General features: G+C 46.3%; 1 protein-coding gene across 2 annotated transcripts in view; it reads left to right on the top strand.

Annotated features, from left to right (window-relative positions):
• The window catches only part of ACOXL (acyl-CoA oxidase like), a 362177-nt gene that overhangs the window by 258355 nt on the left and 76202 nt on the right, over positions 1–27620 (top strand). For both annotated transcript variants that reach the window (XM_058428613.1, XM_032177651.2), the window contains one exon: positions 15300–15387. In XM_058428613.1, coding sequence (XP_058284596.1) covers positions 15300–15387 — 88 coding nt within the window. The remainder of the gene's footprint in view (positions 1–15299; positions 15388–27620) is intronic.

Genomic DNA, 27620 nt, shown 5'->3' on the forward strand with positions numbered 1-27620 from the left:
ATTGCCCAGGCTGGTCTCAAACTCCTGACCTCGAGTAATCCTCCCTCCTTGGCCTCCCAAAGTGCTGGGATTACAGGTGTGAGCCACTGTGCCTGACCCCAAACCAGATGATGGTGATCTGGTGATCACAGTCTGAGGGGAGACGGTGGTACTGCCTGGTGGGGGAGTTCAGAGAGGGTATAGGAAATGTCCTGTATCTTGATCTGGGTGATTCCATGGGCATATGTGCATGTAAGGAATCCTGGAGCTTTAAACTTAAGACTTAACGTGTGCTACACATCTGACTATGTGTTTTCTACTTCAGTGAAAACATTTACAATTATAACTTAAACAGATCCTCACGGCAGTCAGACAGATTGTTTGCATTACAGGTACTTTGTCTTTTCATGTGAAAATGGAAATTTAGAAATCCAGAACAGGCTTCAGCTGCTGAATCTTGATACACCTACTGGGGGAAGAAGCAATGGCTAATGACAACAGCTCACACTCATCACGTGTCCATCCTGGGCCAGGCCCTGTGCTAGGCACTTTTCAGTGTCACATTGAAAAATGGCAGTGGGTGCCCAGGCCAGCCAGCAGCATGGAATCCAGGTAGCAGGGTGACTGACAGATGGTGGGGGTGGTCTGTGCCAGTGGCCAGGGTCACAGAAGCCTGGCAAGAGGCGAGCGGTGGAGGGCTGGCCCTGAACACGGGCAGATGGGCCCTAGAGAGTCTGGACATTCTATTCACTGGGGAGGATGGACCCCTGGAAGCAGGGCCCCAGCAAGGTGGTGAGGAGGGCCAGTCATGGAAGTTGGGCAAATCAGCCAGCAAGATAAGGGGACGAGACAGAGCTCAGTTTCAGAAACAGGCAAATCAGTGGGGACATGTGACAAGCTCTGGTCTCATGACTGAAGAGCATACAATTGAAGTGACATTTTCTAGCTTACCCTACACCAATTGCTAGTGAGTTTGACTTGGCGTAAGTGACTGAACACCGTACTAGTTTCTCGAACTTCTATTTTGCCCTGTCTGCACAAGGCCAGAGGGCAGGCCCTCGTGGTGAGCTGGGATCACAGACATTTGTCGAGTTCCTGCCATAGCGAGGAGCTTTTCAGAGCCCATTGTCTTGCCACATAACCAGCAATCTTACCGCAGAACTGAGAAAAGGGACCCCACAAAGTTGTCAGAACACACACCCTCACCATTTCTGTGCAAGCTCAGCAGTGGCAGCCGGCTTCCCGCCTCCAGCAGCACAGTAGGGTGGGGACATTCCTGCCACTAGAGGCCGAGTAGGGAGCAGTGGCCTTTATTGGGGAAGAGGCATTTAGAACCAAGCATGCAGGTGACATGCATGATTAGGACACAGCAGAGAAGGGAGAGAGGGGAGTCAGATCCATCCCTATCAACGCCTTCACCTTCTCTGGGGGCAGTGCTAAGTCCAGCCTGCCTGCTTGCCAGCTTAGTGGCTTGGCGGTGGAGACCCATGGCCACTTACTGACCTAGAATTCCATGTGGCAGCTCCTGGTGACCTGTTCAGATTCCTGCCCCTGCTTCCCTGCTTGCCAGCCCCTTGGGCAGTTAGGTAGTGTGGTTCTGGTTTGGTTAGTGTTGTTGTAGTTGTTATTGTTGTTTAATCCCTGATATTGTTTCACTCCTTACTGGCAGGTATCTCAAACCTCTCTCCCTGCCGCTTGCAAAGACATTCATAAGTTTTCTTGAAGTTCTGAAAAGTGAGTGGTTTTAGTATTCTTAAAGGCTTAGCCAAAAATATAAGTCCCTTAGTTACAGTAAAATACATAAAAATGCTTAGTTGAAACTTCAAATATATAGCCAAATAAAAAATTAAGGAACAAAATGACCTGTAAACATTTTTATTTTTGCTGACTAGGTCCTTTAAAAAAAATGCTGCTTACCAGTTCTGGGGTGTGAGGATGACTAAGACACAATTCCTGTCCCCAAGGAACTCTGTCTGGGAGGGAAGGGTGGCAGGGGAAGTGCAGGGAGAGGGGTTGGAGGAGGGAGCAGTGGGGAGGGAGGAGGCACGTACCGTGGGGTGGGCTTGGTGCATAGGGGCTGGGATAGCCGTGAGACTGGAACTGAGTCTGGAATAACAAATGGCAGAGCGTGCCCTGTCCTATCATCCCCAGGCAGAGAGTGGGACTGACCTTTGAGGCAAGGCATAGGGATGTCAGTGAGCGACTGGCAAGTTCAGCCTGGGCGTCAAGCCCATCAGTATCCTATTGGGTCACAGGCTAGAGAGGCTGACGAACAGGGCGATTGGGTGGCGGATGGGCCCACAGTCTTGTGCGCCCTGTGTGAGGCTGTGGACCTTCCATTTCTCCCTTCCCTGTAGAGGTCGTGGCCTGATCACATGGGAGTTCTAGAGAGAGCCTTCTGAGGTCAGTGCTGAGAGAGTGACCATTCAAAGGCCGTAGTAACCAAGGGCCCAGAAGAGTGAGGATGCAGCCTGAGCTTGGGTGGTAGCAGAGAGGCTGGGGGGGTGTTGGTGGTACTTGGGAAGTTGTGATGGGGAGCGAGCTGAGGGAGGAATTAAAGCTGGGAAGAGAGGATGCCATAGTGGAGTTGGAGACACAGAGCCCCAAGGAACCCCAAATTGTAGTGCGGTTAGCGCTTCCCTTGCCAGTCCCTTCTTCACTGGATTTGCCCCAAACCCCTCATGGGATGAGTTTTCTGCATACTGTACCCATCACCTCCCGCTCGCAGCCCCAAGAATGCCTCCTGCAGCTGCCTCATGGGCCCAGCACCAGCTGAGCTGCTGCAGAGATTCAGGAAACAAAGATCTTGAGGCCTAATTTCTTTCCCATATTAAATGTACATTTTTCTGCCTTATGTCAGCTTTAAACAGTCACTAAGGGCAGTCAGGTTCCATAACATAGTCTTCAGCTGAACATGAAGATCATATTATTGAAACAAGATCTTTCTAGCTGACCGTACTCCAAATGCATGCTTTGGTGCCTGTAAAATCTATTTAAGGCCTCGTGATTTTCCCCTTTCTATTCCTCCATCCACCAGGACAGTTAAGGAGGAACTTTCAAAATAAGGAAACTGTTAAAAATGGGAGAAAGTATCAAACATTTATTTACACATCTGTTGTTGGAAATTATCAAGATCAATTTCAGGAGAGTAGAGTTCAAATGCGTGCTAAATGACCAAAGAGAATGGATCATCCAGCAATCATTTTCTATTCCAAAAGGCTCGGTAATGAAAACCGGACTCTTCATTTGACACAAAAGGGAAGAAGGAGGAGAAATTGGAAAGTAATATATTCAATTATAGGAGCCCTTTGCCAAGGCCCTATTGATTTCATGTTCTGACAGTTTCAGTTAAGCCTCAACAGGGAAAAGTTTCAGAAACAGGTCAGATCAAACACATACAGTTTCCCACTCCTGGAACTCTAGTGTGTGACAAAAATGGTCGAGTCTTCACTAGGCATAGACTTTGTCTTTGGGGTCTGTTTATGTTGCCGGACTCCAGACCAGAGCTTGGAAGACAGTGTGGGTGAAAGAAGAGGCTGCAGAGATCCTGGCAGGACCCGCGACTGCCGTGCAGTGAGTGGCTGACCCTCTCTGCTGAATTTGCTCTATTTCTCTGCCCTCTGAATCCACTCTGAATTCACTTTCTTTTTCTATTTTTTTTTTTGAGACAGAGTTTCCCTCTATCACCCAGGCTGGAGTGCAGTGGCACAATCTTGGATCACTCCAACCACTACCTCCCCGGTTCAAGCGATTCTCCTGCCTCAGCCTCCCGAGTAACTGGGATTACAGGCACATGCCACCACACCCAGCTAATTTTATATTTTTAGTAGAGATAGGGTTTCACCCTGTTGGCCAGGCTGGTCACGAACTCTTAACCTCAAGTGATCCACCCGCCTCGGCCTTCCAAAGTGTTGGGATTACAGGCATGAGCCACCGCACCTGGCTGAATCCACTTTCTTTTCTGCTTCCACCTGGTGCATCCATCTCTACTCTCACCACCCATCTGTGGGTGAGGCTTCCTTCATGTGGTCATTGCCTGACCACGCTCCCCGTGCTGTGCTGGGTGCTGGGGTGGTCGCAGTCCTGCCCTGGTCAGAGCAGCGCTCACATGGCAGCATGGCAAAAGTTTCTGTGGTGGACATGCCAGCTTGGTGGGAGCTCACAGGAGGATGCCTGAATTACTCTGGGGATGGAGAGCTGGTGGGGGGCTTCCTGATGAGGTGTCTTACATTCTTGAAACCAGGAGGAGTTAGGTGGTGGAGGGTATTCTGGTGGAGAGAGTTGCATGTACAAATATCTGAAGCAAGAGAGTGGCGTGTGCTCTGGATATGGTTCAGGATAGCGGGAAGCCGTGTGTGTGTGCACATGTGTATGTGCATGTGTGTGTATCTTTGAATGTACATTTACTGAGACCCTCCCCTGCACCAAGCACCATTGAGAAAGATGATATTTTTGCTGCTGTGAACAAGACAGTCTGGTAGGAGCCCCCTTGGTGAACAATGATGTGGGCTCTCATGCAGCTGTGCTGAACCAGCTGTGTTGGGGCCTGGGGACCAGGAGGGCCAGACAGATCATATTCTTTGGAGCCATATTTATCTGGGTTCCAGTGTGTGACCTAGAGACAGATATTGAACTCTTCTGAGACTCCTCTGTAAAAGCAGAATGACAGCACTTCAGTGCAGTGCTTGGAACATGGAATGTGCTCGGTATGTCCTGGTTGCTGGACACATTCATAGCATTATCAATGCCATCGATCATTTTGGCATCGTGTTTTTCTAGGAAAATGTGTTGTGAATTCCAGCCTTGCACCTCAGGGGCACGCCTCCCTAGACAGGGACTGTTTCACCTGCTCCACCCTGCAGAACTGCCACCTGCCACATTCTGAGCAAGGGGAGATTCTGGTGCAGAGGAGGCTGGGACAGGCAAGGGTGGCAGGGGCAAAGGGTAGAGGAGTGGGCCAGTGGAGGAAAGCACCTTGTACTTCAACTCTGACCCAGGCTCAGCATTTCACTGGGTCTCAGAACCAGACAAGAACCCTACAGCTGGCCCCCGAATCCAGGATACAGTCCTGTCTGGGCACTTCTCTTTCTCCATAGGAAACAAGCTGGAAACTGTGGACATCAGGGTGCCCTCTGTATCCTTTCTCCCATATTTCCTTTTTCTCATATGTAGCAGGATGTTGAGGGAGATTTGTTTACCCTGCTGTCTTGGAATTCTAGCTCAGGTTCAAAGTTTAGGGCAAAGGTGCCAAGAATCCCACATTCTCATCTCAGAAGCCACCAGTGAGCTGCTGGCTGCTGGGCCCAGCCCCCTTGCTGTCTGGGAGACTCTCCTTGAGGACCAGCCACACCTGCCCCTCAGTACAGAAAGAGGGCATCTCAGAGCTCAGGAAGAGAGGCTGCAGGTGGAGATGGGAGGACCGTCTTCCCAAAGCCAATCAGAGGAAACCAAGTTTAATAGAGAAAATATCTAAAGATGAAAGGGAGGAATCATTTGGAGTGCAAATACATGGGAGAAGAGTGGAAGTTGAGACACTTGAATTAACCCAGGAACAAGATAGAAAGAACAACACAAGGAAAAAGAGATAGAAATACAGGAATAAAAATAAAAACGAGATCTGTTTCTGGGGAATGTAAGAAAGAAAAAAGAAAAAACTTGGAAGGACCAATACAGAAAGGCAGAAAAGCACAGAAAAATTAAAAATACAGAAGAGTAAAAAAGTGCTTATGTAAGCCCAGAAAAAAAGACAGAAAGAACTCATCTAGACCAGAGAGAGAGAGAGATGAAAAAATACAGAATAGAAAAAATTGTAAAGACGTAATACAGAAAGAAAAATACAGGAAGGCCAGATGTGGTGGCTCATGCCTGTAATCCCAGCACTTTGGGAGGCCAAGGCAAGTGGATCACCTGAGGTCAGGAGTTCAAGACCAGCCTGACCAACACTGGCCATGTCTCTACTAAAAACATACAAAAATTAGCCAGGCATGGTGGTGAGCGCCTGTAATCCCAGCTACTTGGGAGGCCAAGGCTGGAGAATCACTTGAAACAAGGAGGCAGAGGTTGTGGTGAGCCGAGATGGTTCCACTGCACTCCAGCCTAGGCGACAAGAGCGAAACTCCATCTCAAAAAAAAGAAAAAGAAAAATACAGGAAGGCAGACAAATATATAAAGACCCCTTCACACACACACACACACACACACGCACACACACACACACAAAGGCACACACAAGAAAGAAAGTCAAACAGGAAGAGAGACAGGAAGGTAGAGATGGGGCTGAGCAGATGAGGGATGGTCCCTTCCTGGCCCTGGCGCAGGCAGGGGCGGGCTTACCTCTGTCAGGATAACCCCAAGGCAAGCAATGGCATCTGGAGGTGCTTCTGGGGACCCTGAGGAAGGCAGCCTTGTGTTCTGCCCACATCAGCCAGTGCAGTCACAGAGAGGTGTGGACAGGACCCCCAGGGGCCCCCAGACCTCCCAGCCAGGGCCAACCAGGAGGCAGGGAGGGCTCCTAGGGGCCTGCAGCAGAGGGAGGCGAGGGCAGGTACCACTGTGCTGGAGGTGACCACACTGGAAGCCCAGGCCACAGGCGACACTTACTACAGAAAGGAAAGAGAAGAAAAGGAAGGAGAAGGAGGAAGACAAAAGACTCTGTGGCCTGGGAGGATCTGGCTTGCGACATTTCCTGTGACTCTGCAAGGTGGTTACTGGCTAGGCAGTTCAGGGCTCACCCCCAAGAGCAGAAAGTGGGGAAGCAATCATAGTGTTGGCCTCTACTTGTCTATAAAAATATCTTAATGTAGCTGCATACTCCATATCTGTTGTTGAACTCCATATCTGATGGGCGTCACGTAAGAGGGGCAGCACCTGATGTGTGTTGCAAAAGCTGACGTCCAGGCTCCGAGACGTCCCTCTATCTGCCAGGCGGGAGTGCAGTTATTGATCAGGACTGGACTCTTTCCTGATGATGCCACCTCTGTGCACAGGGAGATGAGAGGGGAGCGGGGAGATTTAGGAGTAAGCACAGTCAAGTCATGCTAAGGACATACAAATGGATCTGGGGCTAGGTACAAGGGGAGGAATGTTTTAAACGCTGCCCTGGACAGGAGCCTGAAGAACTCAGAAGGCAGAAGCAGAAATGATGGCACTGAAAAGGCCTGATGCATTCTGCAGAGGATTGTGCACTCCCTCAGGTTTCTGCTCATCCTGTTTTAGTCAAAAAATGGGATTTTTTGATTACGGGGAGACATCTGTAGCCCGTGGAAGCGGTATTGGGCTGGAAGGCTGGCATGAGGGAGGGGCCATCTGTGGGTCCGGATGGGTGTGGGGACATGTGGGAGAAGGGGCCCCATGGGAAATAGTGAGATGCAGAGCATGATGCTGAGCCTTAGGTGGTCCTGGGTATGGAGCAGGATGGAGGATAACTGCCAAGAGAGACACTGAGCCCCTCAGCGTGGCTGGAGGGCAGAGTGGGCACAGAACACAGGGCTGGAGGAAGGCATGGGCCAGACAGGGAAATTGAAGCTGTCACAGCTGGGGAAGCTACCACAGGGGACTTAAAATGCTGTGGTTGGGAGAAGACCAAGGACACCCAGATGGAAGAGGGACACTCCTAGGCTGCGATGGTGGAAGGTGGGTGGCTGGGCCAAGAGAACGTGCAAGGACAATCCGAGCACTCACTCACTCAGTGAACTGCCACCTCAGGCCCAGTGTTTTGCTAGTGCTGGGCATCCTGGCCTCTTGTTGAACAGGTCAAGGAGGGACTGTGATCACCTTTAACAATTAGGGGAGGCAGAGTGTATCAGCTAAAGTGCTTGACTGCAGTGGTTTAACTAAATAGGGGCTTGCTGTTCTCCCCTAATTAGAAGACAGAGGTAGGCAGCCCAGGACTCAGGCTGCGGCTCCATGAAGAAGTAGGGCCGGGACTCTTACTGTCCGTCCTCTCTGTCCCCAGGTTGTAGACTGAATTCTGTCCTTGAAAAAGATATGTTCAAGTCCTAACCCGCAGTACCTGTGAATGTGACCCTGTTGGAAACAGGGTCTTTGCAGATGGAATCAATAAGACGAGGTCACACTGGAGTAGGGGTGGGCTTTAACCCAATGTGGCTGCTGTCCTTATAAGAAGAAGAGCAGAGACTCAGGGAAGAAGGCCTTATGCTGGTGGAGGCAGCGATGGGGGTGAAGCAGCTGCAAGCCAAGGAATGTCGGAGACCGCTGGCAACCACCAGAAGCCAGAAGAGGAAAGAAGGAGCCTTCAGAGGTGGCATGGAACTGCTGACACCTTGATTTCAGACTTCTAGCCTCCAGAACTGCGAGAGAATACATTTCTGTTTTTAACCACTAGGATTGTGGTAAGGAGTTACAGCAGCGCTAGGGAACCTATATACCGCCATAGTGCAGCCTTTAAAACTGTTCTCAAGGTCACATGGTGGCTGAGTTCCAAGCAGGTAGGTGCAGAAAGGACAAAGAGAAAAAGGTGGTATCTTGTTATCAGGAAAATAGTAGCTTTTACAGAGGAGCTGCCCAGTAGACAACTGCCTGTTCTCATTGGCAAGGGAGGTTACATGTCTAACCCTAGCAGCTAGGGAGTATGAGGAGGTGAGCTTTTTAAAAAAAAAAAAAAAATCAATTTTTATATATAAAAATTCTGTAATATATAAATGTATAATAATACATATTACATATAATTTACATGAATTAAAATTAACCAATTTTAAATGTACAATTAACCAGCTTTGACAAATGCATATGTCATATAACCACCACTAGTATCTGGATATAGGACATTTCTGTCACCCACAAATTTCCTTTGTGCAACTTTGCAGTCAATCCCTTCCCCCATCCCCAACTCCTGGAAACTACTTGTCTGTCTTTCATTGCAAATTTGCCTTTTCTATAATTTAATAGAAATGGACAGCATAGGTTTGTTCCTCTTTATTGTGAAGTGGTATTCGTTTGTGTAGATGTATACAATTTGTTTACCCATTAACCAGGTGGTAGATATATGCACTGATTCCCGTGTTGGCTATTATGAATAAAGCTTCTGTGAACAATTTTATATGTGACTTTATGTGGACATATGTTTTTATTTACCTTGTGTAAATACCGAGAGGTGGAATGGCTGGGGTCTTCTATAGGTAGAGGTTTAACTTTATCAGAAATTGCCCAGCTGTTTCTAAAGTGGCTGTAACATTTTACACTCCCATCAGCAATGATTTTAGTTGCTCCACATCCTCACCAATACTCGGTTGTGCAAGTCTTACTCATTTTAGCCATTTTAGTGGGTGTGTAGTACCTTCTTATTGTGGTCTTAATCTGCATTTCTCAGATCTTCTTCATGTGTTTATTTGCCACTCCTTTTATCTTCTTTGGTGAAGTGTTTGTTCAGATTTTTTGCCCATCTGTTAAACTGGGTTTTGTTTTCCTACTACTGTGCTGTAGATGTCTTTATAAATTCTGCACAGAAATCCTTTGTTATACGAGATTGCATAGATTTTTGCCTAATCCATTACCTGCCTTTTCATTTTCTTAACAGTGTATTTAAATTTTGAAAAAATTCAAAATTTGTGTCTTATCTCACAAAATCTAAACCAAGGTCACTAAGACTTTCTGTTATGTTTTCATCTAGAAACTTTGTAGATCTAGTGTTTACATTTAGGTCTATGATTCACTTTGGGCTAGCTTTTGTATATGGTATGAAGTAAAGGATAAGGTTCATTTATTTCTTTGTTTTTTCATGTGGATGTTCAATTGTTTTAGTGCCATTTGTTGAAAAGATTGTTTTCGCCTCATTCAATTACCTTGGTACCTTTGTAGAAAATCAGTAGACCATACATATGTGGCTCTATTTCTGAACTCTCTACTTTGTTCTATTCACTCATGTTTCTATTCTTACCCCAATACCATACTGTTGCGTTTACTATAGCTTTATAGTAAGCCTTAAAATGAGGCAGTGTGAATCCTCCAACACTTCTTTTCTCAAAATGGTTTTGACTCTTCTAGGTCCTCTGTATTCTCTTACAAATTTTCTAATTAGCTTGTATGGTTCTACCTTACACACACAAAATAAGGTCTGCTGGCATTCGTTTTGATTGGCATTGTGTTGCATCTATAGATCAATATGGGGAGAAGTGATATCTCAGCAATATTGAGTTATCTGACCTATGAACACGATATATAGTTCTCCTTTTTTTAAGTGGTCTTTTAAAATTTCGTTCTGCGAAGTTTTTTTAGTTTTCATGTATAGATCTTACATTTTATAAAATATAAAATATATTTTATAATAGAAATATAAAATATATTTTATAATATGAATATAAAATATATTTTATAAAATGTATCCTTAAAGATTTCACATTTTTGATGCTATTGTAAGTGGCATTTTTATTTTGAGTTCCAGTTCATTGCTAGAATATAGAAATACAGTTGATTTTTGTATATCAATCTTGTACTTTGTGCCTTTCTTTAACTCAGTAGTTCCAGTAGCTTTGTTGCCAGAAGATGAGTCTTGATTCAAATCCCAAGAGGGGGTTCTTGGATCATGTGCAGGAAGGAATTCAAGGCAAGTCACAGTGCAGTGAGAAGAGATCATTTATTGAAAACTACTCAGTTACAGAGTAGGGCATCCGCAGAAGGCAAGAGGAGGAATGTGCAGTCTTTGTGTTTTGTTGTTGTTGTTGGGTTTTTGTTTTTGTTTTTTTGAGATAAGGTCTCCCTCTGTTGCCCAGGCTGGAGTGCAGTGATACGATCATGGCTCACTGCACCTTGACCCGCTCAGGCTCAGGTGATACTTCCACTTCAGCCTCCCAAGTAGCTGAGACTACAGGCACCCACCGTCACGCCCAGCTAATTTTTGTATTTTTTGTAGAGACGGGGTTTCACCATGTTGCCCAGGCTGGTCTCGAACTTCTGGGCTCAAGTGATCCACCCACTTCAGCCTCTAAAGTGCTGAGATTATAGGCGTGAGCCACCACGCCTGGGCCATCTTTTAAACCCTTCTTATATAGGGGTCTTATCTTCGTAAAGGCTAAGCTAAGTTCTGTCTATGTGTGGGAGGGCTGACAGCTTGGCAAAATTTACTATTCTGTTGATTTAAAGAAAATTATTCTTTTTTTTTTTTTTTTGAGACAGAGTTTCACTCTGTCACCCAGGCTGAAGTGCAGTGCCATGATCTCGGCTCACTGCAACCTCCACCTCCTGGGTTCAAGCGATTCTTCTGCCTCAGCCTCCCGGGTAGTTGGGACTACAGGTGTCCCACCACACCCAGCTAATTTTTGTATTTTTGGTAGAGACAGGGTTTCACCATATTGGCCAGGCTAGTCTCGAACTTCTGACCTCGTGATCTGCCCGCCTCAGCCTCCCAAAGTGCTGGGATTACAGGCGTGAGCCACCGCACTTGGCCCCTTGTTTTTTTTATTGAATAAGTACATCAAAGCGTAAATATAATTATCTTAAAATCATATATTGTTATGGTTATTGGGACATCTGGACTTTCCATCGTTGTAGATTGTGTTCTTTCAGGTACATTTAAGCTGTTTTCTCAACTGTAAACATCTTATGACCGTGGTTCGTGACTGGCAAGGAATGTGCCTTGCTAGTTTTAAGATGGAGTTGATTTTAAAATGATGTCACCTTGGTTCTCCTGTGCTCCTATTTCTCTAACAGCTTTATTATATATTTCTTAGGCTGGGCACAGTGGCTCACACCTGTAATCCCAGCAACTTTGGGAGGCCAATGCTGGCAGATCACTTGAGCCCAGGAGTTTGAGACCAGATCCAGCAACACAGCAAGACCCTATCTCTACTGAAAATTCAGAAGAGTTAGGCATGCATGGTGTTGTGCACCTGTAGTCCCAGCTACCTGGGAGGCTGAGGTTGGGAGGATTGCTTGAACCCAGGAGGTCAAGGCTGCAGTGAGCCATGATCGTGCCACTGCAGTCAAGCCTGGGTGACAGGAGTGAGACCCTGTCTCAAAAATAAATAAATAAATAAATAAATAAATAAATAAGTATTTCTTAAGATTTTTCTACATAGACAATCATGTCTTTTTGAGTGGAGTCAGTTTTACTTACTCCTTTTTGTTTGTTTTGGAGTTTTTTTGAGACAGGGTCTCACTGTGTCACCCAGGCTAAAGTGCAATGGCATGATCATGGCTCAGTATACCCAGGCTCAAGCAATCCTCCCACCTCAGCCCTCTGAGCTCCTCAGCCTCCCGAAGTGCTGAGTTTACAGGTTTAAGGCACTGTGCCTGGCCTACTTATTCCTTTTTAATCTCTGCCTTTAATTTCCTTTTCTTGGCTTATTGCCCTGGCTAGAATCTCCATTTTGGTGTTGAAAAGAAGTACTGATAACAGACATCCTCATCTTCTTCTTGAACTTAGGGGAAAGCACTCAGCCTTTTACTTTTAAGTATGATGTTAGCTGACATTTTTTGTAGATCCTCTGCAGGAAAGTATTTTTTAATTGGTTATATTGCTGCCCAAATCTATTTGAGGCTTTTCAAGAAAAGAAAGGCAAATGGATATGAGGAAGGTACTTCTTTATGCATTTAGCTCTTTGTCTTAGCTGTGTGATGCTTTATCAGGAAATAGGCATATCTTTTCATTCAAAGATTTAAGTACGGGATGTTGTTGATATTAAATGTGACCATATGTGATCATGCATCTTTATAAACAGCATGCTTGGGAGGGGCAGGTTTTACCAGGGAACTAACTCACTCTCAGTCCATTGGGAGGCAGTGTAGCCCGTGGCTAGGGACGTGGGCTCAGAGGCCTGGGCGCCCTGTTCCAACTCAGCTCTGCAACTTTGTCCAAGTTACTGAACATTTCTGTGTTGCAATTTCCTACCTGCAAAATGAAGATCTTAATAAAATCTACTTCCAGGGCTTCTGAAGACTTAATGAGCAAATACAATTAAGTGCTTCAAACAGAGCCTGTTTTCTGGTGCATTTTTAAGAAGGACTTAGTTGGCATAAGGCTGTATTTACACACAGGTTTTCAGTAGCAGGTTTATTGCCTGAAGCAAAGAACAGCCATATCATTTTTTAAATCCCCTCCTGGAACCTCGTATTAAGGTTTTTTTAAGATGAGAGAGTTGATTTCTGTTGTTTCACAATATTGTTTGTGCAATACATATATTTTAAAATCTTGTGCCATTGCATAGGCAATTAGAGGGTTATAATGGTTGCCAGCAATACTCTCGAAGTTAATGCTGTCTCTGCACTTGGAGGCCGAGCCTGAATTTGACCTTCTGGTGTGTTCATTTTGACCACTTGACAGCAGAATGGTGTGTAGAGCCTACACTACTTCTGGGTCAGCCCATCTGGGTGTGAGGATCACTGTGAAGCCCCCAGTTGGCTTCAGCCTCTTATTTCCTACCAATAAACTCTAATTCAAGGGGATAGAGGCTTTTCAGTCAGTTGCTTTCCTGTTCTAGGAATGCTGCCTTTCCATAAGCATGCCCCAGTACCTGGATGCTCTTCTTCCTGCCTGGGGTGGGTCTGGAGGTGGGGCCAGGGAGCCTCTTGCCAGCAGGGGTGAGGTTACACTGAGCCTGCTCCAGTGTCCTGCAGCAGCACCAAGATATTGACATATAAGGAAGAGCACTTAGGAGCTGGCTGGCAGGCCTTCAAGGGGCCTTTCCTCTTCACTTGAACTTGGTTTGTTTTTTTTTCCTTTTTCCTCATACTCTTTGAGGGGTGCAGTCATAGCCAGCTTTGCACAGGGCTTTCTGCAGAGTTTCCCACCTGAAGTCCCTTCTTCAAGCAGGGGTCTGCATTGCACAGCCAGTTAGTTGTCTGTCCCTGGTTTTCTTTTGATCAGGCCAGTGAGAAACTTACTCTACACGTTGAGTTAAAAAAAAAATCAAACAATTAAAAAGTGCCCTTGATTCTATCCGGACACATGTGCACAGTGTTTTATTCTTCTCTGCCTCCCATGCAATGGTGGGGGATAGTCGGTACATAATTAGGAGGTTAAACCATATTAACCAGGATTTCCTGGTGTTTTCCTTTGCAGCGGGATGGGTAGAGCTTCAGCATCTCCTTCCAGAACTTCCAGCCCAGAGAGGTATCATTTCAGGGAGCAAAGCAGACATCATCCTTTCCCTCAATTGTCATCAGATGCCCCAGTTAGGTGTGGATCCCGAGGCACCCATGACATTGTCCTCCAAACTGTGCCTGCGGCCCTAGGTGATGTTGCTAAATTATACATGGGTAGAGGCTTTCAGCAGCGCTCTTTTTCCACTGGGGCACAAAGCACTGTGTTACAGGAGGGATTTTACATGTCGATCTCCAGGCCCTGCAGAAACCGCAGAGCTACAGGGAAGCAGGTAACTATTTAACTGAGAGGGCACATCAGGGTGTGAGTTTAATACAAATGAGAAGCAGATACATTGAGTGTAACTTTCTATTTGAGTTATTTCCTTGAGCACAAAAAAAAAATTCTAAAAGTTTAAATATTAAGCCCATGTGGTTTTCGAAACAAAGAAAGTCAAGAAGGAACAAAGAAAAGTTTTACGGGCCACGTTTAACTCTCCTCTCTGGTCAGATAAGAATCTGAGACCTTCAGCTCCTCCTAAATGACGGTAATTACTAGTTTTGTGATTCAGTATCTTTCTGTTCTCTGTGCCTTCTTCATTCTTATTTTACTCTAGTTATATTAATATGTCCTCACTTCCCTCCAACTAAAACACAAAGCAAAGAAAAAAGACTCCCTTTGTTAGAGTGATTGAAAGACCATCTCACACAGAGTAGATGCAGATAGGCTATTTGTCAGATGCATAAACAACATCCCCATCACCCTGGATCCTATCTCCAGGTTTATGTTAATTCCTCACATATATCAAACATGGCAGCTACCCAGAGCCAATTCTTGAGACATAACATGTTTGAGAAACACTTTGGAAACAAATGGAAGCTCCTGACTGCAAGGGAAGGAAGGAGGGAAGGTGGGCCAGTTATGTTGAGGATTAAATTCAAGTAGTTTGTTCTGGTATTTTGAATTCTTCAGGCAGTAAGGTGACCCAATCAGAACAGCCTCACTTGATCTGTGCCTGCGTTCTCCCTTTCACATGTTTCTCTAACGTCTGTGACCTCCATTCGTATAAATTAATATAAGCATGGAAACAGGGCTTCTCTACATGTATGATATTTATTCATCTAACAAGCAGTTTTTGCAGGTCACAGAGGCCAGCCTACAGAAGATTCTGCACTGTGTCCATGCTTAATGTTGTACTGAAAATTTGTATGTTTGATGTCTGTCTTGCTACTAAGACGCTCTCACAATATCCTCAATGGTGATTTTTCTTCTGTTGATTGGACAGGTAAAGACCAAGAAGGAGGATTTTCTCCATGCCTGGAACTCGTGTCTGCACCACGTGGCTTCTCTGTCCCTGGCACACACTCACCAAGGTCAGTTGGCTTCTGTTGAATATTTGTAATTGAGTGACTCAGGGGTCTACGGGTCCCTGGAGACACAGCTCTGCAGGGAAAGGACAGTCCCAACACACAGGGAAAGGACAGTCCATGTGTTGAATTTAGGGCCCCAAGTGACTTACAGAGACTTGAAGCTTGTGGTAAATCAACTCCCAACTTACTAGGAACACTGACCATATGACACCCACAAAGCCTGATGCTAAACCAGTCAGGAACAGCTCACTTAACACAACCTGACAATCACACACAGCACTTGACAGGAGCCAGTTGGCAAAATGCCTGCGCCTCAGAAGTGGCCCTCTGCCCAACCATGATCTCACTCCTAAACGGGAGGGTGTGCACACAGATAAAGTGAGGGTGTTTTAACAGGGGTCCTGCCTGAGGAATTTTAAGTACCAGAATTACTTAAACCTAATCATCAAATTAGCAAGAAACTGGGTCAACCTTCTAAAGCAGTGGTTCTCAACCGGGGCAATTTTGCAATGTTTGGATGTTTGGCAATGTTTAGAGACATTTTTGGTTGTCACACTGAGAGGGGTAGTGCCACTGGTACGGAGTGGGTGGAGGCCAGTGATGCTGCTAAACATGCTACAGAGCACAGACCACTCCCCTGCAACCAAGAATTATCTAGCCCCAAATGGCAGTAATGCTGAGGATGAGAAACTTGACTATTAATTTTGGCTTCAGTCGACCAAAATAGCAAAATAAAATGAAACACTGAACACCAAGTAAGATCCATGACAGCTTATCATTGAAATTATTGTTTAATTTCAAGAATCATCAGTTTGTTTATCATCATGCCCTGACTTTGTGGGAAGAAAGTGTTAAAAGAGAAAGGCCAGTCATTCACTGAGTTGGTAGCTTTATGGGATTTTTCATCACACTGAGTCATTGCTGGCCCTGGGAGGGCTGGGTTTGGTCGTACCACAGCTTGCATCTGGGGCACCATCTCGTGGGATGGAGATGGGGGCTCCTCGGTGGGATCAGGGCAGGTATTATGGCCAGGAACCTAGGAATGTGCCTGCATCCAACACAACCTCCCAGCCTGACCATCCCCCTTCCTCCATAACTGGAAAGTTCCAAAAGAGCAAAGTGCATGTGATTCAGTACCATGTGACTATACCTGCAGGAATGTGTGGGAGCTGACCTAGGAGCTCTGATGAGAGCTGGATTGGAGCGAGTGCTTTAGGCTCAGACTGAGCCCAGCTTCTTCCTTCCTTCTAAAGACCAGCTCTTGGGACCTTGCACCTTTAGGTGAGCCTCCTAACACAGGGCTCTGGAGTAAATGTGCCAAGAGCACAGGTTTCTTAAGGGAACACCTCCCCAGAGACTGGTCTCCACCCAGTGACCACACTCTGAAATGACCATGACCGCATTAGCCTTTCTGATTCTGACTGAGTTCCACTTTCTGCTTCCTGGGACATGGAGGAGGAGCAAGGAGAGGGACCAGGAGCATCAGGGACTGTGGGTCACGAAGGCACAGGATTGGGTTCCCTCATTTGCAGACTCAAAATTTTTAATTTTGCCGGGCTCGGTGGCTCACGCCTGTAATCCCAGCACTTTGGGAAGCCGAGGCGGGCGGATCACGAGGTCAGGAGATCGAGACCATCCTGGCTAACACGGTGAAACCCCATCTCTACTAAAAATACAAAAAATTAGCCAGGCGCGGTGGCAGGCGCCTGTAGTCCCAGCTACTTGGGAGGCTGAGGCAGGAGAATGGCGTGAACCCGGGAGGCAGAGCTTGCAGTGAGCCAAGATTGCGCCACTGCACTCCAGCCTGAGCGACGAGCGAGACTCCGTCTCAAAAAAAAAAAAAAAATTTAATTTATTGCCCACCCACAGTATATCAGGCTCAGAGAAACTGACTTATCTTAACTGAACTCAAAAATGAGTAATATTTAAATCTGAATGCCAGTTTATTCATCAGAAATAAAATCCAACCACCAAGTCATCAGTACATGCCTTATCTGTTCTACGAGCATATCTTCAGATAGAATTCAGTTATAATTAGGAGGTTGCAGCAGGTCACACTATCAGGACAGCTCATGCCCTCAGGCCTGGCTGGAGATCTGAGTGTCCCCTGTGACCTGCTGCAGACCCTGGAGCCCACAGGGTGTCTACTTCCCTGGACTATCTTGGTACACTCAGCATCAACCTCATTCCTTTAAGAAATTTATGTAGACCACCCTTCTTCTGTTGGTGGGTTATTTCTTCAGATTTGCTGATCAGGTTGAAATATATCTGGGGTATGAAACAGAACTTGAGACACCCTGATTGAAGGCGAGTGTGTCTTGGGCCTTCTCATTCACTGTATGTAGACTTGTACTGGCTTCACTCTCAGGAGTGGTGTGGCCCTGGCTCCTCCCTCTGGGCCCCTATATACTGACCACAGATATCGCCCTTCCTGGGACATGAGGATGGACTATATGGACTCCAGGTGAAAAACTTCTAAACATTCAGAGATGTGATTAAGTTTGAAAAGGGAGGGGGATGTCAAAGAATCACAGCACAATTAATTTCACCTTAGAAACACTATCGTTGAGCCTCGGGCTGCACAGCCTGCTTGCTGAGGGCACAGTGGAGCTTAGTGAGGACTGAGGATGGGGGCTCTGGAGTCAGGTCACCAGGTTCAGATCCCGGCTTTACCTCTACCAGCTGTGTGACTGTGAGTGAGTTACACACCCTCTCTGAGCTTCAGTTTGTTCCTCATTTATAAAATGTAGAGAGCATGATATTTACCTCATGGGGCTGTTGGAAGGATTAATGAGACAATGCTCCAAAGCTCTTACCTTTGCATCTGGCTCATTGTTAATGTTTAATAAAACCTTTTTATTACCACTAATCACTACTCTATGAAAACCTGAGTTCTTATAAACAAAGTAGAACATTTTCGACCTTGTTCCTAAAAGGGAAGAAAAAGAGGAAAATGAAACAGGTTAAGTCTGAGTGTATGAAGTCTTCACACCAGGAGAAAATATCAAGGATTTGATGATGGCACAGTACAAAATAAATCCAAATCAACTCTGAACCTTTTATTGGTTCATAACCACAGTAGCACAAGTGATTATTTTCAGGAAATTGGCTTCAGGTTCAATGTCAGATAAAGAGGACTTGGAAGTATAAAGAAAGTAATGGAAGAAAAATCCTAAGAATTAGTTCAATGACAGCCTTTAGAAAGCCCGGGAATGTTTTGAGATCGAGAAATCCATCTGTAATGAGGAGGTCTGTACGGATACAGAACAGGTCCTAAAGATAAGGATGCACTAAACATAACACTAGCCAGTAAAATTTCACCAACATGTCATTACATTCAAATAGCATGTTACCCTCTGACAGAGGCCTCCAGGGGATGGGAGAAGTAGAAGGAGCCCATCTGTCTGTGTTCAGTGACCAGACCCAGATGTTGCCTTTGGAGCCTTTTGAAGGAAGAATGCATAGGAAGGAAGAGAAGGATCAGTCTGTTAAAGCACAGTCTTTTTTTTTTTTTTTGACAGAGTCTCGCTCTGTCGCCCAGGCTGGAGTGCAGAGGCATGATCTCTGCTCACTACTCTGGGGACTACAGGTGCCCGCCACCACAACCAGCTAATTTTTTGTATTTTAGTAGAGACGGGGTTTCACCGTGTTAACCAGGGTGGTCTCAATCTCCTGACCTCGTGATCTGCCCGCCTTGGCCTCCCAAAGTGCTGGGATTACAGGCATAAGCCACCGTCCCTGGCCTAAAGTACAGTCTTAATGTCACCCCAGATGACAATGAACTCAGAATTTAGCCATTTTTATTAGGAACAAATGGAAAAACGCCTTCTGGCATCTGTCTCCGTTTGTCACCTGAAGACTAGGGAAAACCATGTTTGAAATAAAAATGTTAAGCAGTCTCTAGTGGTTTCTGTAGTGGGATGTAACTGTTACAATGATAAATCGTTATTTTTCTGTGATACACATTTTTGTCTTGCCCTAGAAAGTGCAGTTCTGAAGCTTGGTGCTGTCTGAACCCCTAAGGGTGTACCAATTCCTAAACAAAAAAGGAGAAAGGAGGCACTTTTATTAAATAAATTACATCCACCACTTTCCAGCTCTGTGCAGAATTGTCTCTTGCTTTTCTCATTCTCAAAGCTTGTGAGTACTTCTCATTATGCAGCAGGAAGTCCTCTTTCTGGTTCTTAATAAAGTGACTAATAATTTAGAATGTTCATATTAAGAGCAGGTTGTAATTATAATTAGAATATATAATAATGTGGATTTCTGCCTATTGGGGATTAATTTCAGACTCCTCTCAAGGGTGCATTTGTTTTGAAACAAGACTTTCTTTGTTAATAAAAACATGATTGCATGCATTATTAAAGCATTATTTCTGTATGTTATCCATTAGCGCTTGTTCCAGTGTTCTTCCTGGGATCAGCATTTTCCTCTCAGTTGTTAATGGGACTACTCTTTATATAAACTACGTTCACCTTGATTTAGCTTTAGCTTCGGCATTCATCCTCTAGGAAATTATGGGAATATCCCTACCGCCTCCTCAAATGTGCATTACATTATGCAAGCTCAGATAAACAAAATGCCACAACATCAACCCGTAGTCCTGTGTGAATCTAGGTACTTGCCCCTTTTCACTCAACTAAACCCAAGATCATGAAGGACAAACCCGACTTGGGGTAGAACCAGAAGTTGCAAGACAACACTTCTCATTCTTTGACTGTTGGGTTTCTGCAGTGTTTTTCTGTTACTACTGGAGGTGGAGGTCTGGAGGGGAGGGGAAGAGTGGGAGGACCAGAGGTGCTAGTTGGCTGTGACACCTGTGTGCCTTCCTCTCCCCCAACACCCATCTGCTGGTGTGTCTAACTTTAGAGAAGTCTCATGTGTCCCCACACAAGTGGCCTGAGGGAGGGAGCGAGGGAGGGAGGTAGGGAGGGAGGGAAGGAGCCCTGGGTGCCACTGCCCCTGCTTCTGGCCCCTGTCTTTGTCTAGCACCCAGTAAATGTGTGGGCAGTGGAAACCAGTGAGAAGGTCTGTTGCGCCAAGAATAGGCAGATGGAATTCACTGCCAAATCCCAGTAGGCCCAGCATCTTGGAGGCCCCAACATTGGAGAAGAGAGGGAATGCCCCCTGGCTTTGTTTCCTCTACTTCAATCACATGGCCGAATCCTAGGCCTATAAGCAGTGCCTGTGGGAAAAAGGTGAACCTGGGAGTTGAGGGTCACCATTTCACAGTGTGTGTGATGGCCGGGAGCAGACTGGGGAGTCGAGGGAGTCCAGGGACACTGGGTCTCTGATGCTTAAGGTCTGGAAATCCAGGAGCTGGCAGGATATGGAGGGACACGAAAGTGAGAACTCACCTTCTAACTATACTCACACACAATATTGCTTTGAGGGAGAGCGACGAAGGTGGCGGCCAATTGGAAGTTGGAGGGAGGTGCCTGGTGAAACGGAGACCAGCAGAAGTAGGAGTATGGAGGTCCCTTGTGCTAACATCAAGGAGGGCTCTTAGACAAAAAAGATGGGAAGGAAATTTGACTGGATGGAAGCATTGTAGTATATAAAAATCTGGCAGAGCATGCCACTTTGCCAAAGTGGATTTTAATTTCATGGCACATTGGCCAAGAGACATGGGAAGAGAAGGTTTAAGAACACAGACTGCCCAATGTGATAGTAGCTCTGTGAAAAGCTCTCCTCTGACATCCTGCAGGTTGTGCCCATAGATCTTCATGCTGGGGTTCCCTCCCCAAGCTTCTCCATCTCCCCAAGCCATGTAGTTGAACGTCAGGTTTGGGTCAGCTGGGCCCTAAGAAGACCCCAAATGCTGTTTTCTGAAGAAGTGCTGTCACGCCCCTGAACTTGGGAGCTTGTCCCTGAAGAAACCTGTCTTTAGAGACTTTACTGACTCACTCTCCTTTGAAGAAAGTGAGAAATTCTGAGGTGGTTTTTTATCACCAGTGACCTGAGGACTCTGTTGCACTGGGAGGAGGGGGAAGAAAGGCAAAAGCAAAGTCTGACACCCGAATGATGTGTGTATTATGGGGGACTCTCAAGAACAGAAGTTAGTGGCTGTACTTGACCTGGATGCTAATGAAATGCCACCCTTTGAGCCCAGTCTAATGGCCAACACACAGCCATCTGTGTAATGATCACAGCCATCACAGCCATCTCCATCTATAGAGAATTGTCTCTTTGCCAAAGACTCGCCAAATGCTTGGCCCTTGTAATTTGTTTAATCTCCACAACACCCTTGCAAAGCCCACTGAGGAAACTGAGGCTTGGAGGGGTGAACAACTGCTTGGGGTCACACGCTAATAAGCTGTGGCATTATGACTTTGCCCGGGGGCCAGTTAACCCTACAGCTTTCCCCAGACAGGCAGTGGAGCTCCTCACCCCATCCACTGCACTCTCTAAGGGGTTTCCTTCCCACAGATGAATCCCAGAGAATGGGAGTTCTGGTGTTCTTGAGTTTTTGAAAGTCTTCCTTTGTGTATTTATTTATGGTAAAGTTAGCATGTACTGCTTCCTACTACTCTTACTGGATTTGCCTCTGAACAATACTTCTTGGTTTTTTCTATTTCACAGAGTTTCTGTGAGGATTAAATGAAATAACATGGGTGGAAGCCCTAGGGCCATGTAGAGCAAAGGGAGCCAACATTCAGTGAGGGCTCAGCCTATCAGGCCCTGTGCAAAATATTAGGGACAGAGCAACTCTAATCCCTCACTAGGCAGTGAGGAAGGAACCACTGCCTTCTCAACTTTCATCTGAGGAAACTGAGGCACAGAGAGGTTAATAAGTTGTCCAAGGTCACACAGTTAAAAGAGGCAGAAGGAAGACTCAAATCCCAGCAGACTGCTGCCATCTGCCCGTGTTGCAGGGCTTCCAGTGCTTGTTGGAGCTGAATCTGGGAGCTCAGCATTTCTAAAGGAGCAAAATAAAAAAATAAAAAATAAGCTCTTCCCACTTTATAAATGTGTTTTTGCTCTTTTGTTTCCCACTCTGTGATCAAAATATTGTACATTGTATGATGGACTGCAGAGATCTGGTCTACAGCCCCTGTTCATTTAACTTCTAATATCTAAGTAGTCAAAATTTGGTTACATTAGCACCATGGGCAAAAGTAACACCAAAAGTAAAAAAAGAAATTATTTGCACCAAGTATACTGTGTTTGTGAGTTTTCCACTGGGAACAGCATGGAGAATAAGACCTTCTAAATGGTGAGTAAAAATAAAAGTATAGGAACTCTTGATTTATCATAGACACTCTAGATATAATTTTGTATTTAAAAATATTATTCCATACCACATATTGTAAAGTTAAACATGTTTGCAGTAAACATAAATTTAAATTTAGGTTTTAAAGGACAACATGTTCTAATCTCACGAAACATTTAGCAAATAACCTTTGAGCTCACATGAGCCACCCACACAAAAACCAAAATGAACTACAGAAAAAAAAAACAGAAAAAGCAACTGTCTGTTGACAACCAGATTTTCTTTCAGCTCTTTGAGTTTTTCTTCTATAAATAATCTGTATGTTTCAAATGTGGCCGTCTTCTTTAAAGGTGCCTCCTGGCATGTTCTCATTTCAGTGTGTCTTAAAAACAAGAATTAAATGTGTAAATCATGGAAACTATTGAGTTTTTGGAGGGGAGATCTTTAAGATACATGCTCTTTAGATACCAAAAGTGTCAAAATGAAGCATTAAGGTGATGTATTATTTCTTCAATGCATCTGTTTATCTTTTGTGAAATCTCGAGTTTGATAAATCACCAGAGATAAAAACATCATTTTTAACCTATCAGAGATCCCAAGTGCCAGGAGGAAAAATAGTGCTTTGTCTCCTCTTTGTGAATGTACCTCTCTCTTTGCTTATGACTTATGAGATTTTATTTGCAGAGAAAACATAATGCTCTATTAACTTGAAAATGATGGCTTTTACTCAGAAACATGAGAACCAAAAAGAAAAAAAAAAGCAGCATTTATCCTCTGAGATACAATCGTTTAACAAGTTTTGATATCTACTTAAAGTGGCACAGAATGTTAGAGGGGGAAAATGATAACAAGGTAATTAAAAGTGAGGTTTTCACCAGTATTTCGCCTTTGTCTACTGACACGTAGAATCTCAGCTGTGGCATATCAAAGCAGATATTGAATACTTTTGAATTTTTATATAACATTAGTGTAAGTAGAGATTGCTGGCCCCTATCTCTTGTGATTCTTTTTTGCCCCTGAAAGTCACTCAGAAGTTCTCCCTTCATTGGCCACCTGGAAAATAAAATAATTCTCATAGATGTTTATAACTATGGGCGAAAATTCTTCTGTGTCCAGGAGTTTAGCAACAAAGGAGTTTGTAGTAGAGATGGCTTCTAACCAGTTCTTTCTGTGAGCTAGAAGATTAAAGTGCATGAATCATGCAAGTAGGTCAGTCTAGAAAACATAACATAGCAGAAAAAAATGGCTTTCAAAAATGTTCAAAACAGCTGTTTCTCAGTATGTAAACCAGCTTGTTGGTGCAGTGGATATTAGAGTTCCTTGCCTTGTGCATATTTTATCATTCTTCAATCCTGAGCAGTTTAAGACAAAATAAATTTTATGCACACCCATTCCAGGCCATGGGCATGCAGTTGAGTTTTTCTAGTAATTCTGCTATTTTAAGGAGACACCCAGGTTCTGCCCTAACACCAGAGGTGCCTAAGGTCGCAGCTGCTCAGGACCTGTGGTAGCTGTGAGCAGCTGAGCTCAGTTTGCCTCTGTTCTTTCTTCTTGCAAGAATCACACAGACCGCGTTGGTCCTACGGAATAGAATCACAATATTGCCTCAGACCATAGGACCAATACAGCAGAAGGTCCTGAGAAGCTGCAGCTTGCTCCATCTCTCAGCCTCCTACTGCTGCATGAAAAATAAACATTGAAACTGTGGAGCTACCTCTCCTGAATCTGGCATCTACTCAGTTATCCTTCAGAAACAATCCTGATGTGGCGCACCCTTCCTCATTCCCTTATCCACCCTTCTCGCCCCATATTTGTTGAAAGCCTGCTGTGTGTCAAGGACTGTGCTACACTCCGGGAATAAAAGGTCCAGTATGAAACAGCCAAGGAGTGGCTGTTTAAAATAAAAGGTCCAGTATGAAACCCAAGGAGCACTGGTCAGAACTGAGATGAGAGCCCCCATAGACTAGGAGCCCTGAGAGAACACGGAAGAGACACAAGCTGGGCAGGGGGTGCAGGGTCCATGCGGCTCCCCACGAAGTTCTAGTGAGGCAAGCAGCATTTGAAACTTTGCCTTTTGAAGGGCAGGTAGAATTTAGCTATCTGGAAGGTGGAAAGGACATTCCGAGCAGATGGAAGAACAAGGAGGGAGGCATGAAGTGCATGGATGACTTGGGAAAGTGCTTGTGGCTTGGTGTGGTTGGGGTGTAGGGCCAATGTGAGGGTGAACAGCAGGGTCCCACAGGGCCTGAGTGCCAAGGCCAGTAGCTGTCATTGTCAACTCCCACTGTCAGTGGGGAGTCTTGGAAAAAGCTTTGGGAAGATTTCTTCAGGTGTGGAGGTGAACAGCTCTGAGGACAGGAACTGAGGAGCAACAGCAGCAGGCCTGCGTGGAGGGGTGGGTTCTGGAGGTGCGAGGGCAAAGGGGCCTGGAGGGCCTCCAGGTGGAGGCTGAGCTCTGAGGAAAAGCCAAGGGTGACGAGGGAAGGGCTGCTTCTGGGCACCAAGGTGGAGAGAGAACTGGGTCCAACTCAGCTTGGACGTGTGGCACATGCGTGACCTGGGGCCACACATGCAGATGCTGAGACAGGCGCGTGGCAGAGAGGACTGTGGGGCCTCATAACATCCAGGTCCTAAGCCTGAGCACTATATTAAATGGGAGGGTGAATCACTGCAAGGTGGAAAACAGGATCAATGCCACGCCTGAGGCAATTGCAGCTGTCCTATCCATTATCTTCCCAATTTAAGTGTGACACTGGAGTCCACAGTGTTTGTTTCCCAAAATTGGCTGACTCTTGTTCCACTGATGGGACAGTGGTGGTGGTGGTGGCCTCCAGCTGAGTGTTAGTGTCCAAGTTGTCCTTCCATGCAGGTGAAGGGGGATCTGCAGATGGGACAGAGCCAGGCCATGGGGAGGCTCACACTGGCTGCTGGAGATGACACTGGGGAAAAGATGTGGTGACAGTGGTTGCTGCCTCTGGCTGCCCCCGGCTTTACACCTTGCTCTTGGCTAAGACTGGAGCAGGCCCCAGGAAGCAGCCTTTGGCCATGGTGAGCCAAGGCCATGTCAAATAGGGGAGAGCCTGCCACTGTCCACCACGGGAGAGGGCAGCCCCCTGCACACAGGGAGTCCATGGGCTCCAGAAGGGGTCCAGATGAGCTGCGCCGTCATCTCTTCCTGAGTGAATGGTGCATTTGCCCCAAGCTGAAAGGGCTCTGCCTTTCAGGAAAGCGGGTGACCACTGTGCTCTGTCTCCCGACTTTGTGCCTGAGCCAAAGACTACAGATTGTTCCCTTAGCAACCAGCAGAGAGCCCTAAGAAGGAGGATGAATGTCTCGGGTGTGCAATGCCCCCCATGTGGAGAGAGGGCAGCTGCTTTTCTCCCTGAGCCCAGAACACGGCAGGCAGGTTGGGCTCCTTCAGGCCCCCCAGCCCCTTTGGGAACTGCTCACATCTAGGATTTGGCAACCAGTTCTCCACATCTCACTCCCATGGCTCAGTCTAGAATAAAGACTTCCAAGATGTCAGTCAGCCCCCATTACGTTCCCATCCCCGGGACTGGACAAACTGGTATTTTGCCTGCCTAGGGAAATACAGTCTTAGTCTTAGTATAGACTCACTTAGTTTATTTGCTTAGAAGGTTTTCAGTGCCTCCTATTTGCCAGACTTAGGACTCAGATGATCAGAACAATGTGATGCTTTTCAGTCCAGCAGAGGGAATAGGATGTGAACACAGGGTGCACACACACATGGAGCGGGAGAGCCCATGAGAGGTGCAGGCTCCCACGTGGTGTCACAGAAGACCCATTGGTGCTGGGTCTTGAAACATGCATAGGATCCCGAAGGTGGGGACGTGGCTGTGCAGGATGGGAAGAAGCCATAGAGTGGACAAAAGTGGAGGTGGCAGAGTGAAGGGCTTGAACATGGAATGACAAGGGGCCTGCCTTGTCAGGAGGAAGGTGTTTGGGAGAAAGGCCAAGAAACAATATTGAGAGAATGAGCCTGGAAAAGTGGGCCAGGGTGGGTCGTGAGGTGTGCCGGATGCTACATCATGGAGCTTAGCCTCTGCTGGGCAGCAGTAGGTGGCCAAGGAAGGGAAGGAGTTGGAGAGTGACTGTCACCCCAGGACTCCCTGGAGGAAAAGTTTCCTGGCTTTAGGGGATGTGGTGCTTTGGAGAAAGAGACCCAGAGTGGAGCTGGATGGAGGATGGAGACCAAAACAAGTGGATGTGACCAGCAAGCCAGAGGACAAAGATCTGCAAAGAGGTGGTGGCAGTGGGGGTTGAAAGGAGGGTTGGTGTTGGAGGAGCAGTGGCCGATCACCATCCTGGAGGAAGCTGTCCCTTGGGAAGTGCTGGGCAGAAAACATGTTGAGACTTAGTTGTAGACCGAGAGCTTGTCTGCCAGAGAAGAGACGCATGCTGGCTCCTGTGGGCTCCCAGGTGTGGGACCAGAGAAAAGGAGGGCCACATGTGTCATGCTCTGCCGCTCTCTGGAACAGAGGTGCTCTCTGACAGGGCAGGCTGGGAGACAGTGAGCAGGGCCCTCACCCTCTCGTGGAGGTCCCCCGAGGGCCAGCTCCACACCCCCCACCACATCTCAACATGCAGGAGACTGGCTGCACCATGACTGCTGGTTGCAAAGAAGTTAAAGGCCCCTGTCAATCCTCCGTGTTGATTCTGAAAACAAAGCCAGAGTTCTTTCTGCAAAACGAAGCCTTTTTGTTTCTCTCTCTCTCTCTTTCAACGTTTCTCTGTTGTGTTATGAAAAAGAGGTGGGTGGGGGACTTCAGAAGCTGTCTGGAGTGGCAGACGGCTCTGCACGATGAGCTGAGAGTGCCGCAGTCACACACAGGTGGGAGGAGAGGGCTGAGGGACAGTGGCCGCAGTGTCCCACCTCGTGGTGCAGTCAGTGGAGAAGGAGTCATAGATAAGGGGCCCCTGGCCAGGAGCCTCAGATATGGGTGCTGGGGAGCTTGACCCTCAAGGATCCCAAGGAGAGGCTGGTGAGGAGACATGGGGCCCT

Source organism: Hylobates moloch, unplaced genomic scaffold (genome assembly GCF_009828535.3).
Source record: "Hylobates moloch isolate HMO894 unplaced genomic scaffold, HMol_V3 SCAFFOLD_15, whole genome shotgun sequence".
Classification (NCBI taxonomy): domain Eukaryota; kingdom Metazoa; phylum Chordata; class Mammalia; order Primates; family Hylobatidae; genus Hylobates; species Hylobates moloch.